Source organism: Crocuta crocuta, unplaced genomic scaffold (assembly GCF_008692635.1).
Source record: "Crocuta crocuta isolate KB4526 unplaced genomic scaffold, BGI_CrCroc_1.0 scaffold64, whole genome shotgun sequence".
In the NCBI taxonomy this organism is placed as follows: domain Eukaryota; kingdom Metazoa; phylum Chordata; class Mammalia; order Carnivora; family Hyaenidae; genus Crocuta; species Crocuta crocuta.
This window is the reverse complement of record NW_027530640.1, coordinates 13,225,154-13,241,220: the sequence shown is the minus strand read 5'-3', so window position 1 is coordinate 13,241,220 and position 16,067 is coordinate 13,225,154. Positions and strand designations below refer to the sequence as shown.

Below are 16,067 nucleotides of genomic sequence, written 5' to 3'. Positions count from 1 at the left end.
ATCTGTTAAAAAAATAGTCCATAAAACATGTTGTAGCATGTTTCGGTTGAAAGATCTCAAAAATTGTTTACAAAATTAAGTTTTGTAACAAAACCCTCTAATACAGATTAGTTATCTCTAAGCTTGCACACTTTTATTCCATGCATTGATTAAATTAACAATAGGGGCGCCTGGGTGGCTCAGTCGGTTAAGCTTCCAAATTTGGCTCAGGTCATGATCTCATGATTCGTGGGTTCGAGCCCCGCGTTGGGCTCTGTGCTGACAGCTCAGAGCCTGAAGCCTGTCTTCGATTTCTGTGTCTCCCTCTCTCTCTGACCCTCCCCTGCTAGCGCTGTCTCTCTCAGACTCTCAAAAATAAATTAAAAAAATTTTTTAATGTAAAAAAAATAAATTAACAATAAAAGCCTGCAATACCGGGCGCTTGGGTGGCTCTGTCGGCTGAGCTTCCAACTTCGGCTCAGGTCATGATCTCATGGTTAGTGGGTTCGAGCCCCCCATCGGGTTCTGTGCTGACAGCTCAGAGCCTGGAGCCTGTTTCAGATTCTGTGTCTCCCTCTCTCTCTGCCCATCCCCCACTCGTGCTCTGTCTCTCTGCCTCAAAATTAAATTTAAAAAAAGCTTGCAATAAAAGACCTGGGTTTTATGGTAAATGTTCTAATTGAATTCTCAAGGTTGCAGGTATCTTTCCAAAAGAGTTTTGTTTCAAGAAATGCCTTCTCCCCAGGATGAGTTAAATAAAGGAATTTTATTATTAGGAAACTGGAGTTTCACTGTAAAGGTGAAGAACAATTAGACATTGGGGACTTAGGAACACTGGAATCATGAACTGACAGGTCTAGAATCAAATGGCTCTTAGTCTCTTCTGTTTCTTAGGTTTCTGCCTCCACCACTCCCTTATTCCTTCTCATTTTCCTTCCAGTCTTCCTTTCTTTCCTCCCTCTCTACATACCACTCTGTGCTGCCAGCCTACACAAGTATAACATGGCTACCACAGCCCATACTTACTGTTTATTTCCTAGTTACAAGCAATCAAGAAAAAAATAGATGAACTACATCATAAGTAGAAACTTAGGGGTTTGGAGAATGTGACTATGCCTACTTTAATCAGGAGTCTTACTAAACCAATCAAGAATGGCCAAGAGAGGTAAAGAAAAGAATAATAAACATCTCAATGGTGATTACCTCCCTTGGGAAGTCCCACAAAGTTCTCAGAAAAGAAGTGTGGGCTTGATATATATCTTAATCCAAACAAGATTAAAATTTATTTTATTTAAAAAAATTTTTTTAACGTTTTATTTCTGAGAGAGAGAGAGAAACAGCATGAGCAGGGGAGGGTCAGAGAGAGAGGGAGACACAATCTGAAACAGGCTCTGGGCTAGCTGCCAGCACAGAGCCCGACGCAGCACTCGAATCCACGAACCATGAGATCATGACCTGAGCCGAAGTCGGAGGCTTAACCGACTGAGCCACCCAGGAGCCGCGATTAAAATTGTAATACAACAACATCTTCCAGCAATATATACAGTTCCAAAATGTTTACAGAGAAAAATGCCTACATGCAGAAAAATTACTCAGAAATATTTGATTCGAAAGATTGGCAAGACTGTGTATGCTTTTTTTTAAAAATCTAAATAAGATACTTACAACTCAGAAACCATGCATGGTTTTTATTGATACCATGCATCTTCCTTTACCAAACATAAAAACTGTTTCAGTGAAAGGACTTACAGCTTAGACACCCAGAAAAAAATGATGAGCCCAGTGTGCTTCAAGGGAAAATGCTGTATATTTGAATAAATTATTTGAGGTTGCATTTAGGAAAAATGACTATGCAAATCCTAGCTCCCTTACAGTTTCTTCACAGTTTATATTTAAAAAGTAGATAACAGATAATTGATCAAAACTTCTGAAAACTTCTAAGTAAAATGAAGTTACCCTAAACAAAGAATTCTACATTACAATGAATACATTTTACAATGACATACGACTCACTCTAAAAATTCTGCATAATAATCAAATTCCTAAAAGAACTCAAAGCCATTCAGAAAGGTGTGGGTTTCCTCCATTTTACCTTCCGGGGGAGGGACACTGGAGATAGCGGGTTTAAGGAACTTGAACTCACTGGTCCCCGAGCCGCCCCGCAGACACACCTCGTACTGGTAGCTCTGGGACAGCGTCCCCGTGCCGCTGACGTCCACCAGGTGGCCCCGAAAGTGGCCCTCGGGCACCGGGCAGCGACCCGCAGACGCCGCCCGGCTCCGCCTGCACAGCCGCACCGCCACGAACACCAGCACCGAGAACAGGAAGAGCGACGACACGGACGCCAAGGCGATGACCAAGTAGACGGTGAGCGGGTCGGCCTGCGCCTCGGCCGCCGCCACCTCCGGGAGCGGCAGGTAGGGCTGCGAGAAGCCGTCCACCAGCAGCACGTGCAGCGTGACGCTGGCCGACCGCGGCGGCTCGCCATTGTCCTTGACCAGCACCACCAGCCTGTGCTTGACGGCGTCGCGCTCGCTCAGCAGCCTGGCCGTGCGCACCTCGCCGTTGTGCGCCCACACGCCGAACAGCCCGGGCTCCGTGGCCCTGAGCAGCTGGTACGACAGCCAGGCGTTCTGGCCCGAGTCGCCGTCCACCGCCACCACCTTGGTCACCAGGTAGCCCGCCTCGGCCGCCCTGGGCACCAGCTCGGTGCAGGGCGCAGAGCCGTTCTGCGGCGGGTACAGCACGAAGGGCGAGTTGTCGTTGTCGTCCAGCACCAGCACGCGCACGCGCGCCTGGCTGCTGAGCGCGGGCGAGCCGCGGTCGGCCGCGCGCACGCCGAACTCGAACGCCTGCAGCGCCTCGTAATCCAGGGACCTGAGCGCGAACAGCTGCCCGTTGTCCGCGTTGATGGACACCAGGGAGGCCAGGGCCAGCTGCGGGTCCTGGGGCGGCAGCAGCGAGTAGGTGACGTGGGCGTTGGCGCCCGAGTCTGCGTCTGTGGCGCTGACGCTGCCTATGTGCAGGGCGGGGCTGTTGTTCTCGCGGACCCGCAGGGTGTAGGTGGTTTGGCTGAAGGCGGGGGCGTTGTCGTTGACGTCGGAGACCGTCACGGTTAGGTTGAGTTGAGTTTTCAGCCTGGGCGTCCCCAAGTCCGTGGCGGTGATGGTGATGTTGTACTCCGCCTGGCTTTCTCTGTCCAGTGGCAGCTCTGTTACCAAGGTGTAGAAATTCTTGAAGGTAGGCTTCAAGAGAAAAGGAAGATCGTCCTGTATTGAGCACACCATCCTCCCGTTGTCCCCAGAGTCTTGGTCTCTTACGCTAAAAATAGCGACCACCATCTCAGGCGACGAATTTTCTGGTATGGGGCTGGTAAGAGATGTCATGACTATTTCTGGTGGGTTGTCATTCACATCCACAACCTGAACTAAAATTGCTGATTTTCCCGAAAGGCTACCACCGTCAGTAGCCTGAATATTTATTGTATATGACTGAATTAACTCGAAATCCAGAAGTGCTTTTAAGCGGATTTCACCAGAAATTGGATGGATATCAAATGTTTCCCGTATGTCTCTGGAGACGTGGGAAAATGAGTATGATATTTCTCCATATATTCCTGCATCCAAATCTGTAGCAGACACCCTAAGGACCAAGGAGTCCAGAGGGCTGTTTTCTGGTACCTGAACCTCATAGACAGACCTCTCGAACTCTGGAGCATTGTCATTGATATCGAAAACCAAAACACGAACGAGTGTAGTTCCGGATCTGGGCGGAGACCCACCATCCAAGGCTGTTACAGTTAATGTAAACTCAGGTTCCTTTTCTCGATCCAGAGATTGGTCCAGGAACAGCTCTGGGTATTTTCTTCCATCATCACTGTCTTGTAATTTAAGATGGAAATAAGGATTGGGACTTAATGTGTAGTTTTGGACACCATTCTTTCCTACATCCAAGTCCTGGGCACTGTCCATTGGAAATGAGCTTCCAGGAGCAGTACCTTCTGAGATTTTCAGAAGTATATGTTTGTCTAGGAATGCAGGGGTATGATCATTTATGTCATTGACCCAAAGCTCAGCCCGAAAAAATTGTAAAGGATTTTCAAATAATACCTGGAAATGCAATATACATGGCTCTGTGAGATGGCAAAGTGCCTCCCGGTCCAGTTGTTCACTTAAGAGCAAGTTGCCAGTCTGCTGATCCAATTGTAGATATGGTTTATGGTCATCAAAGATGACTCTCGCCCCCCGAGCAACCAAGTCTTCAACACCCAAACCTGTATCTTTCACCACATTGGCTATAAAGGAGCCGATTTCCATTTCCTCTGCAACAGAATAACGCCAGGGCTCTGAACACACTAAAGACCCTCCCAGGAAAACAAAGAAAAGCAGCACTTGCCTTATCTGCTGAGGGTGCCTCTCTCGTGGCTCCATTGCTCCTAAGCAAACGTCTTTCTGCAGAAATGTTTCAACTCAGTTGCAAACAGTTCCTAAATTGCTCCTCTCATCTATCAGCCTGGACCACTAGTAATCTGTGGATTTGTAATCCTGTCACGAAGGTGGTGTTGCCTCCTTAGCTTTCTCCTGAAAGCCTGTTTCCCCTTCCTGCTTCTCCTATGCTCTTGTTCCACTGATTAATGGAGACAAGAGCATTTGATGATACAAAAAAGTCCCCATCTTATCCTGCAGCGCCACCACGCGACTGCAGATTCTCAGGTTTTAAACAGTCAAGTAAGTTTGAGACACAATTTATCTTGTGTATTTGTTGACTAATTTAAATTACATTTCCTCCTATATTCTTATTTGCTGAGTTGCATTCTTTGTGATATGTGACGCTATTATTACTCAGTCTTTAACATAATAAACCACAATCTGTTAAGAACTGTGAATACAAAAATCATATATAAGATATAGCCCCCAATTCAATTAAGTTCTCATCTCTCTTTGAAGACAATGTATAAAATGACTAAAAATAGTTGAGGATTCATGTAATGGATTTTATAAGCAGAATATTCCCAGGAAAATTGGAAAGGAAAGGGGAACCAGAGGTTTTAGTCTTATTTAGCTATTAGCAAATTCTCTTAGAAAAGACAATAAGGTCATACATTTGTAACTGAACCTGATATATGCAAATAGTTGCTTTGGAGAGACTGGGCATTTCAGGTTAGGTAAATGTTACTATTTACTTATGGATACTCCAGAGGAGACTTACCTGTCAGCAGTATAAAGTAAATGTTCAACAGTGGTTAATAAAGTAATATATGTCCAATTTCTGACATTAAAAAATGTTGAACTAGATACAAGTTAAGTTGTGGAAAAGAAACCTATTTTGTAGACCCAGGCCTTCCAGAGGCAGAATTATAAATATTTTATTCATCCATTCATTACTTAGTTGAGCAAATATTTACTGAGCATATAATTTGTGCTAGGAATAGTAGTGAGTATTAGGGATACAGTGGTAAGCAGACAGACATAGCTTCTGTCCTGAAAGATGGAGGCAGAAAAGTGATTACACATTTAAAAATAGAACACATAATGAATACCATGATAGCAAAAGTTCATGCAATTGTTAAGAACATAGATAAGGGTCATTTGACCAGAATTTGGAAATACAGAAAACACTTTCCTCAAATAAAAACTGGATGTTAGGTAAAATTTCCAGAAAATATTTTTTAAGTTTTTTAAAACATTTATTTATTTTTGAGAGACAGAGAAAGACAAAGCACAAGCAGGGGAGGGGCAGAGGAGAGAAGGAGATACAGAATCCAAAGCAGGGTCCAGGCTCTGAGCTATCAGCACAGAGCCCGATGTGGGACTTGAATTCACGAACCATGAGATCATGACCTGAGCCAAAGCCAAACGCTTAACTGACTGAGCCACCCAGATGCCCCTCCAGGCAATCTCAAAACATACTTGTGCAAATCTGAAATGAGAATTGTTTTTAAAGGCTTTTCAATATAAAAGGAGATGATATTAACCTCAACTAGAAATGCAATAATAAAGTTATATTAAAAAGATGACAAAGGGCACCTGGGTGGCTCAGTCGGTTAAGCATCCAATTTGGCTCAGGTCATGATCTCACAGTTCCTGAGTTTGAATCCAGTGCAAAGCCTGCTTCAGATCCTCTGGCTCCCTCTCTCTCTCTCTCTCTGTTCCCTCCTCTCTCAAAAATAAATAAACATTTCAAAAAATGCTAACCTTACAGGATGTGGTGACAGATTTAAACATGGAAAGGGTGGAATAAGAAAAAGTGAAGTAAATATACACTTTTTTCAGGCTTGAAATCAGGAATTGAATGAATGTCGGTGCTATTAACTGATAACGAAAACAGGAAGAGGAGAAGAGAGGAACAGGTATAGAGTTGGAGGTAATGTTAGGTTTGAGGAAGGAAAATATTTAAAACATGTTGAGTTTGAATTGTCCATAGAGCATCCCAAATAAAGAGTTATATAATAATCTTCCATTATATACAGAAAAGAGGTTTGAGGGGTAGAGACAAATTTAGGGTTTATTGGTATAAATGGTGATTGAAGTTCTTAAAGAAAGAATGTAAGCTATATATGAGGAGGAGTGTGCTTGATTTTGTGATTTCAGAAATGATGTAGCTCTAAGAGACTACCATCTGCAGAAAATGACCATGATCTTAGGTGACTAAGACTAGAGTAGAAATGATGTCACCACACATGGAGAAGGCTAGAAGAGAGAGAGGTCAAACTCCTGGACTTGAAATTGTGGCAAGGGATGGACAGAGGAAAACTCTAAGAAGTTATATTCGATAAGTCAAATGTCTTTACACCACCTCTCTCCTGTGATCTTGTTTAATTAATTAATTTTTTAGTTTATTCATTTTGAGAGAACGAGAGAGAAAGAGTGCAAGCAGGGGAGGGGCCTAGAAAGAGTTAGAGATAGAGCCCCAGAGAATCTAACTAGGGGCTTGAGGCGGGTGTCAAATCTACTATCATGACCTCAGCTGAAATGAGGAGTCGCTCGTCCAACCCACTGAGCCACCCAGGTGCCCCCCATCTTGTTTAATTTAAATAAACACTGATACCTCTCACTTGATTCTCTCATTTGATGATTCTTATGTGCAAAGACTGTAAAGGCAGGAAGATTTGCTCATTTCTTTCAGCAAGATTTCTTACTTTCAGTTTTCAGTACCAGGGTTTAATGGAACATAGCTGTTTGCCTAACTGTCATGTATTTAAATATTACATGTCTTTTCCATATGCCTTTTCATTTATATATATATATATGTATATTTTAAATTTATGTACTCTCTGCACCCAACGTGAAGCTTGAACTCATGACCCCAAGATCAAGAGTTGCATGATCTTGTGACTGAGCCAGCAAGGTGCCCCTGCCTTTTCATTTTTTTTAGAAAGATTTCTCTTGGTGTGTGTAGGTGGCTCAGTTGGTTGAAAATCTGACTTCCACTAAGGTCATGAGCTAGCACTCCGTGAGTTCATGAGTTCGGGCCAGCATCAGGTTGACAGCATAGAGCTCCCTAAGGATACTTTGGGTCTCCCCCTCTCTTTGCCCTTACCCCTCTGGCAGTGTCTCACAAATAAATAAACCTTTAAAAAAAAGATTTCACTTTGCCTTTGTCTTTCTGAAACTGCACGATGATGTTTCCAGGCATGGCTATCTTTTATTTATCCTATTAGGTTTATTTGAGCCTTTTGAATCTGTACACTGATATTTTCATCAATTCTGGAAAAATCTCAGCTATTTTCTAATATGTATATATATTTTTTTTTAAGTAGGCTCCACACCCAACATGGGGCTTGAATTCACAGCCCTGAGATTAAGAGTCATGTGCTCCACCAATGAACCAGCCAGACATCCCTCCAATATATTTCAAATATTGCTTCTAATCCTATCTTAAACCTTTTTACTCTCTCCTATGTTTCTAACCATCTCCTCCATATTTCTCATCTTCTAAACCCTCTGAGCTATGTGCTAGATAAATTATATTCTGACCTTTCACTTCACAAATTATTCATTTGCTAATATCTACTTTCCTAATAAACCTTTTATTCAGTTTTGATTGAATTTAAATTGTGGTTATATTTTTCAGTGCTATTTGGTTCTTTAATAATCTGTCACATTTCATATTCCCTATACACCTTCAAGGATAACCTTTAAGTGTTTAGTATATTATTAGATTATGTCTGCCAATTAAAATGTTTGAAGTATACTTCTGTCCTATGTTTTTTTCTACTGGCTCTCACTCATGGTGTCATGTTTCCTTGTGTATGCAGTTATCGTTGTGTTCAAGTTGAGAATGTAAAACTTATTTATATGAAGGTTTTTAGCCTTAGGATCAACTTTCTTACGTAGAAGGTCTGCTTTTGGTTCCATCAGGATCTGGAAGGACTACTTGTCAACAACCATTGAGAAATTCAGAGCTGAAATTCCACATAAGGTCTCACCCATTTCCAGTTCGCTTTCACCTTAAAGGTGTAGTTCTTAGGGATCCATATTTAGTAATGCAAAGGTCTTCTATAAACTTCTCACTTTGTTATGCTTTGATTTCCTCCCTTATTATTTTTTTTTTAATGTTTTATTTATTTCTAGGAGAGAGAGACAGCATGAGCAGGGGAGGGTCAGAGAGAGAGGGAGTCACAGACTGAAACAGGCTCCAGGCTCTGAGCCGGCAGTCAGCACAGAGCCCGACGCGGGGCTCGAACCCACGAACCGCAAGATCATGACCTAAGCAAAAGTCGGACGCTTAACCGACTAAGCCACCCAGGCGCCCCAATTTCCTCCTTTATTATATAAACCATAAAAATAGGGGTTCACACTTTCCAGGATTTCAAATATTCCAGGGGAAGAGTAATTCTTAAATTCATTTATCTCTCTGGATTACCCTTGGACATTATATTTGTGTCTTATTAACCAATTGTTTTCAGTGGAAGCATTGGTCTATATAATCTATACCATCCTTATGAAAAGTAAATCTCAAGGGTATGGTTATGTCTCAGAATTACAACTCTTGGCTTCCTAGAGTATGGGCAATTAATTGACCTCAAGAAGACAGACAAATAATATGCATTTTTTACCAACTTCAACTGACCAATAAAAACAATCTCTTAGAAGAAACCATTTCTGTCATTGATATTGGTATAGCTCCCACTTATCTCTGTGTCCCTTATTCTGCTATATTTAAACACATCTTCTTTCCTGCATCTCTCCTTATTTCTCTCCTTCCAATATGTTTATTTATATATTTACACAACTATAAGATATTACGTATTATATAGATACATATGGCACTGTGCCATAAATTTCAGTATCTTTCTTCCTATTAAAATATTTGGAGGGTGCCTGGGTGGCTCACTCAGTTAAGTTTCCAACCCTTGATTTTGGCTCAGGTCCTGATCTCATGATTCATGAGATCAAGCCCCACATCAGGGCCTGCACTGGCAACTCATAGCCTGCCTGGGATTGTCTCTCCCTCCCTCTCTGCCACCCCCTGACATGTGCTGCCTCTGTTTCTCTCAAAATAAATAAATAAACTTTAAAAATATTTGGGATTTAGGGGTGCCTGGGTCAGTCAGTTAAGTGTCAGGTCATGATCTCACAGTTCATGGGTTCAAGCCCCACATCAGGCTCTGTGCTGACAACTCAGAGCCTGGAAGCCTGCTTCAGATTCTGTGTCCCCCTCTCTCTCCGTCCCTACCCCACTCACACTCTATCTCTCTCTCAAAAATAAACATAAAAAACATTTTTTAATAAAATAAAATATTTGGGATTTATCCTTGTGATTATGAACACACCTAGTTTATTCCTTTTGGTAATACTGCATAATACTCCTTCAGAAACCTTTTCCACAACTCATTTATCAGTTGTTTTACTGATGGATATGTAGGACTGACTCCTATTCTTTGCTCTCCCAAGATGAACATTCTTATGCATATCATGTGTGAAGCCATGAAATAAATTCTCTGACTTATACACCTTAAACTTAAAACATTTAAAAAAATGAAAGAAGCTTCCGGCTTATATACCCCAAGTAGAATTCTTGAATCAGAGAGTATGTTCATTCTTAAATTTCATTAAGTACTATCAAAATCTCTCAAAGTGGGCTGTACATGTGATTTCATATTGTTCCACTTGATATTATACAAATTTCTTATCTTTATTAATGCTATAGGTGTAAACTAGTATCTTATATGTTTTTTCACCAACTAATGAGGTTGAGTGTCATTTCAAATTCTTTTCAGACTTTGGTTTCCCTTTTTTAAATTTCTTTTCCCTTTATCCTTTAAAAAGTCTTATTAGCCCTCGACTTTTTGATTTTTGCTAATCTGCAATTATTTGAGTAATCTGAATATTAATCCTTCTCAGTTAAACTGCTGTATGTAGCTTCTCCCTGTCTTTTAGCTTGCCTATGCTATCCTCTAGTTTTGAGGTAGTAGTATTTGTCAACTTTTATCTTTATTGTTTGTACTTTAAAGCCTTGTTTAAGAAATTCATACTAATAGTAAGATCATAAATATATTTTACTTAGATTTATTATATTTTCTCAATTAAAATACTTTAAATTCACCCCTTAGATCCATATAAAGTTTATTCTTATATGGCATGAGATGTGTGACCCAATTTTCTAGTGACCCAACTATATAGTGACCCAATTTTCCAATAACATTTGCTAAGTAATATGACTTGCTCCTACCTTCTAGTGATTTTAACATATCCTCTATCACAACCAAGCTCTGTTAATCAAACTCAACATGCCCCAAAATAAATAATTCAGTTAAGTATGAGGAGAAGACATGAACATTTATCCAAAGAAGACATACAAATGGCTAAGAGACACATGAAGAGATGCTCAACATTACTTATCATCAGAGAAATACAAATCAAAACTGCATTGAGATACCAGCTCCCACCTGTCAGAATGGCTACAATTAACAACTCAGGAAACAACAGATGTTGGCAAGGATGGAGAGAAAGGGGAACCCTCTTACACTGTTGGTGGGAACGCAGACCGGTACAGCCACTCTGGAAAACAGTGTGAGGGTTCCTCAGAAAGTTAAAGATAGAACTACCGTATGACCCAGCAACTGCACTATTAGGTATTTATCCAAAGGATACAAAAATACTGATCCAAAGGGGCACATGCACCCCAATGTTTACAGCAGCACTATGAACAATAGTCATATTATGGAAAGAACCCAAATGTCCATTAACTGATGATTGGATAAAGAAGATGTGGTATAAATATATGCAATGGAATATTACACAGCCATCAAAAGAATGAAATCTTGCCATTTGCAAAGACATGGATGGAACTAGAGTGTATTATGCTAAGCTAAATAAGTCAGTCACAGAAAGAAAAATACTATGATTTCATTCGTATATGGAATTTAAGAAACAAAACTGATGAACATAAGGGAAGGGAAGTAAAAATAAAATAAGATAAAAACAGAGAGGGAGACAAACCATAAGAGACCCTTAAATGCAGAGAACGAACTGAGGGTTGCTGGAGGGGAGGTGGGTGAAGGGATAGGCTAAATGGGCAATGGGCATCAAGGAGGCCACTTGGGATGAGTACTGGGTGTTGTATGTAAGTGATGAATCACTAAATTCTGCTCCTGAAAACAATACTATAGTATATGTTAACAAACTTGAATTTAAATAAAATCTTGGAATTAAAAAAAAAAAAGACAAAGTTCTCATATAAAATGATCTGACCCTGGATTCTATAGTCTACAAATTGGTTCCTACATTATTCAAATAGGGTATTCCGTTCTTATTTATTCTCATTAGTGTGTAAGAAACAGAAGATTTACTTCTTATGAGTCTGAGGGATTAAGAGGGCCCAAACATTGCTTTTCAAGATTTTATTGTTTAAATATCTATTTATATGAAAATTCTCAAAACTAGTAAGTACCTATTGCAACACAAAATAAGTGAACATTTCATGAAGAAAAAAATTCCGAAGGAAATTGGAATTTGTTTTACCCATTTCACAATGTCAAATTCCATTTTATTAGACCATCTAGTCTATAATATCTAATTTTAAGAGACAAATTACAAAAATATATAGGCACACTAGCTCTATATCCATATTGCAATAAAGCTAAGAAAATATCTACCTGTAATTTTCCATTAAACTGTCTACTCCTATATTGGAGACATAATCTGTAATACCAAGAGATATCTATAAGCCATAAATTCAGATCCATTCCTTCTTTCTGGATATCTGAGCGAGGCCACAAAGTATTAAAAGTTTTTATATTTACTCTTATAAATCAATAGAAAAGCGAACCTAATTCATTTCTTTAACAGTTTGAATTTCATTTCAGTTTCTTAAGAAGTTTCTATCCGTACTCTTCTGAAGAAGAGTTATTATTTTACCCAGGATGATACCATGAACTACATTCTAGGTAAGTCATGAACTATATAAAATAATATAAATTTAAATTAGCAAACATGATATTTTTTTAAAAAAGCAGTGACATCAAGGCCCACAGCATTATAAGGCTCCTTCCCCACAACAGCATAACAATAACAACAACAAAGGAAACTTAAGATATCAGTAATTTTCAATGTGGTCACTTTTATTTTGTCATAAAGTGAATTCCTAAAGAACACTACAAAAAGCAAGCAAATAAGGTATCCTAGGATCTGAATATGAGGGTATCATTTTTTACACTTTACGATGAAAATTTGCAAAGTGAATAGTGCAATAAAATCCAATAGGCTTCCACCCAGATCCAACAACACATTTTTTTTTTTTAGGATTTAATGAAATGTCTAGAAGTCAATCGCATATATTGTGGCATTCACTCTTAATGTATCAGTTTGTACCTCCAAATAATTAGTAACATTGTCTTGCAAAACAACACCATTATCACAACAAAAAGTACTAATAACTCTATTTATAAAACATTTATGACCAAATAACTGGGTAAAAAACCCAAAACATAGATTATATTTCCATTTCTGGAATATGGCCACTAACAAAGATTTTTAAAGCAACTGTAAGGAGAGCCCAAGAAATAATAATACATGCAACCATGGTACAACTTAATATCCATTACAGACTAGCAAAAAGTATCCACAGATTGTCAAGAAAAACAAAAGATTCAAAGTTTAAAATAAATTATTTCATTGAATGTTGAATCCAAAGCTATTCCTAAAGTTCTCATTTCCCTTTATATTCCTTTCAGTGTCAGGGACTGGAAGCCTGGGGATAATTGGCTTCAGAAATTTAAACTCATTGGTCCCAGTTCCTCCCGTCANACGTCGGAGACCGTCACGGTTAGGTTGAGTTGAGTTTTCAGCCTGGGGGTCCCTAAGTCAGTGACGGTAATAGTGATGTTGTACTCAGATCTTGTCTCTCTGTCCAGCGCGTTTTCCGAAACTAGAGTGAAAAAGTTCTTAAAGGTTGGTTTCAGAAAAAAAGGGAGCTCGTCTTGAATAGAGCAAACCATCCTCCCGTTGTCCCCAGCGTCTTGGTCTCTGACACTGAAAAGAGCAACCAGAGTCTCTGAGGCGTTCTCTGGAATTGTCTTTGTAAATGATGAGATGGTCACTTCTGGTGGATTATCATTTATATCTATTACTTTAACCAGAAGAGTGCATTCTTCTGAAAGACCCCCACCATCTGTTGCCTGAATATTTATAGTGTAGAACTGTATTACTTCAAAATCCAGGTATGATCTCAAGTAAACTTCCCCAGATATTGGATTGATTTCAAATGTTTTACGAATATCTTCTGATGCATGAAAAAATGTGTATGATATTTTCCCATAATTTCCTGAATCCAAATCCTTAGCAGAAATGGTGATAATCCAGGAGCCAACAGGAGTGTCCTCCAGGACATGCACTTCATAGAGCCTCTGAGCAAACTCAGGAGCATTGTCATTGATATCCAAAACCTTGATGAGAACCAAAGTTGACCCAGTCCTGGGTGGAGATCCACCATCCAGTGCTATTAGTGTTAATGTGAGCTCAGGCTCCTCCTCATGATCTAATGCTCTGTCCAGGACCAGTTCTGGGTATATCTTTCCATCACCGCTGTCTCGAATTTTAATGTAGAAATGAGAATTAGGGCTAATTGTGTAGTTTTGGAGACTGTTGGTTCCTACATCCAAATCTTGGGCACTCTCCATTAGGAATGTGGTTCCACTACTGGTACTTTCTGATATTTTAATAAGTATTTCCTTGTCCAGAAACAAAGGAGAGTGATCATTTATGTCTTTGACATGCAGCTCACCCCGAAAAAACTGTAGAGGATTTTCCAGTACCATCTGAAAATGTAGCACACACGGCTCGGTGAAACCACAGAGCTCTTCTCGGTCCAGTTTCTCATTTAGGAGCAAATCCCCCGTCAGTAAGTCAAGTTGCAAGTGCTTTTCATTATCATCAGACACTACCCGGGCCTCCCGGGAGGACAGCTCCTCCACCCCAAGCCCTAGATCCCTTGCAAGATTTGCCACAAAAGAACCAATTTCTGTTTCCTCTGCCACTGAATATCGCACTGAATCAGGGCCTGCCTGAGATAATCCCAGAAAAACAAAGAGAATCAGGACTTGCCTTTTCTGCAGAGTGAGCACCCCTTTGATCTCCATGGCTCCTTCTCTTTTGCAGAAAAAATTAAGTTCAGCCCTAATTTTGGAAGCTGAAGCTAAATTTTTAAAAATAAGAACCCCCCCGGAGGGTCTATAGCCCTCCAGCAGCTTTAGTAGATGAAACTCCTTTATTGCCTCTTCTCAGTGGCTTGGATGTTCTCTGTTCCCCTTAATAATGGAGCCCACAGTGTTGTCCATGCACTGATTTCATCTTATCCTACAGCGCCACCATGTGTTTCTATGAATTGTTTAATTTTTTTTTTCTCTTTGAACAAGTAATTCATGAATACTTCTGAAGGATTTTAAAGCAAATTCCAGACATCATATATCTTTACCTCTAAATACTTCACCATGCATCTCTAATAGTTAAAGCCTTTAAAATATAAGTACTATACCACTATTACAACCAGCAAATTTAGCAATAATTACTTGAAATACTTTACATTCACTCTGTATTGGGTTTTCCTCATTTTTCCCCAAAATGGTTTTGTTTTGTTTTGTTTTACCATTGGTTTGTTTGAATCAGGATCCAAACAAAGTCTATACAGGGCATTTAATTAGTGCCGTTTTAAATGCTGACAAGAAGAGTCTATTAAAATGTCCTGAACTAAAAGGGGTAGGGAAGAAAGATGTCTTGAACTGAAGAAATAATATTTAGGCCATTTCTTGAGAATTTCAAATATATTATCTCCTCCACTCTTGCAAATACTTTTGAATTCAGTCAACTATAGTTAGTAATGTCGTTACATATTATTAAAATATACATGTGGCACCCGGGCACCGGGGTGGCTCGGTTAGTTTAAGCCTCCAGCTCTTGACTTAGGCTCAGGTCATGATCTTGCAGTTTGTGGGATTGAGCCCCACATCAGGATCTACACTGACTGCCTCTCCCTCTCTGCCCCTCCTCTGCCTGTGCTCTGTCTCTATCTCTCAAAATAAATAAACATTTTAAAATTTAATAAACATGTAAGAATATGGAATAAATAATATAGATTTAGTCCTTGGCTTTATGGAGTTCAATGGCTAAAAATTTGGCAGACAAGTTATTAAAATATTTCACAATGTATGCATAGGTGAAGAGTAATACAGAAATACCAAAAGGGTCATCTTGTACCTAGGAGGCAGCATAGCATATGAAAATGGATTCTGGAACCAAAATATTTACATTTGAATCCTAGTTCTACCATTCAGTATCTTCAGGCTTGGGCAAGTAATGTTCCTCTGTTTCCTTACCTGTAAAATAGGGGTGATAATGGTATTTACCTCCTACGATTATTATCGTAGGAATCTAATGAATTAATATTTACAAAGTTGCTAGTGTTAGTTAAGTGTATACTAAAAAATAAAATCTAGCCCAGATTTTTGAACACCTGTGAAAGCTTTCGTAAGGTAGTAAATTAGACGTTGTGATCTGAAGAAGCTGGCTGGAAAAGGAGGAATGTTTCAGGCAGATGAATAACAGTTAAATATGGTTTGAACTTTAAACCATAGAAAGGGAGAATTTAAA

At 39.7% G+C, this 16,067-nt stretch overlaps 2 protein-coding genes across 2 annotated transcripts; both read right to left on the bottom strand.

Annotated features, from left to right (window-relative positions):
- Positions 1–1,777: 1,777 nt before the first annotated feature.
- On the bottom strand, positions 1,778–4,412 carry LOC144235271 (protocadherin beta-18-like). Its single transcript, XM_077768794.1, has one exon. It carries the CDS (start codon positions 4,407–4,409, stop codon positions 2,022–2,024), a length of 2,388 nt encoding a protein of 795 aa, XP_077624920.1. The 5' UTR covers positions 4,410–4,412; the 3' UTR covers positions 1,778–2,021.
- Positions 4,413–13,225: 8,813 nt separating this feature from the next.
- On the bottom strand, positions 13,226–14,560 carry LOC144235272 (protocadherin beta-14-like). The gene has a single exon (XM_077768796.1). The coding sequence runs from the start codon at positions 14,558–14,560 to the stop codon at positions 13,226–13,228; it is 1,335 nt and encodes a 444-aa protein (XP_077624922.1).
- Positions 14,561–16,067: the final 1,507 nt, after the last annotated feature.

Excerpts from the sequence above, each read along its gene's own strand:
- LOC144235271 (XM_077768794.1), bottom strand. The coding sequence starts at position 4,409 with ATGGAGCCACGAGAGAGGCACCCTCAGCAGATAAGGCAAGTGCTGCTT.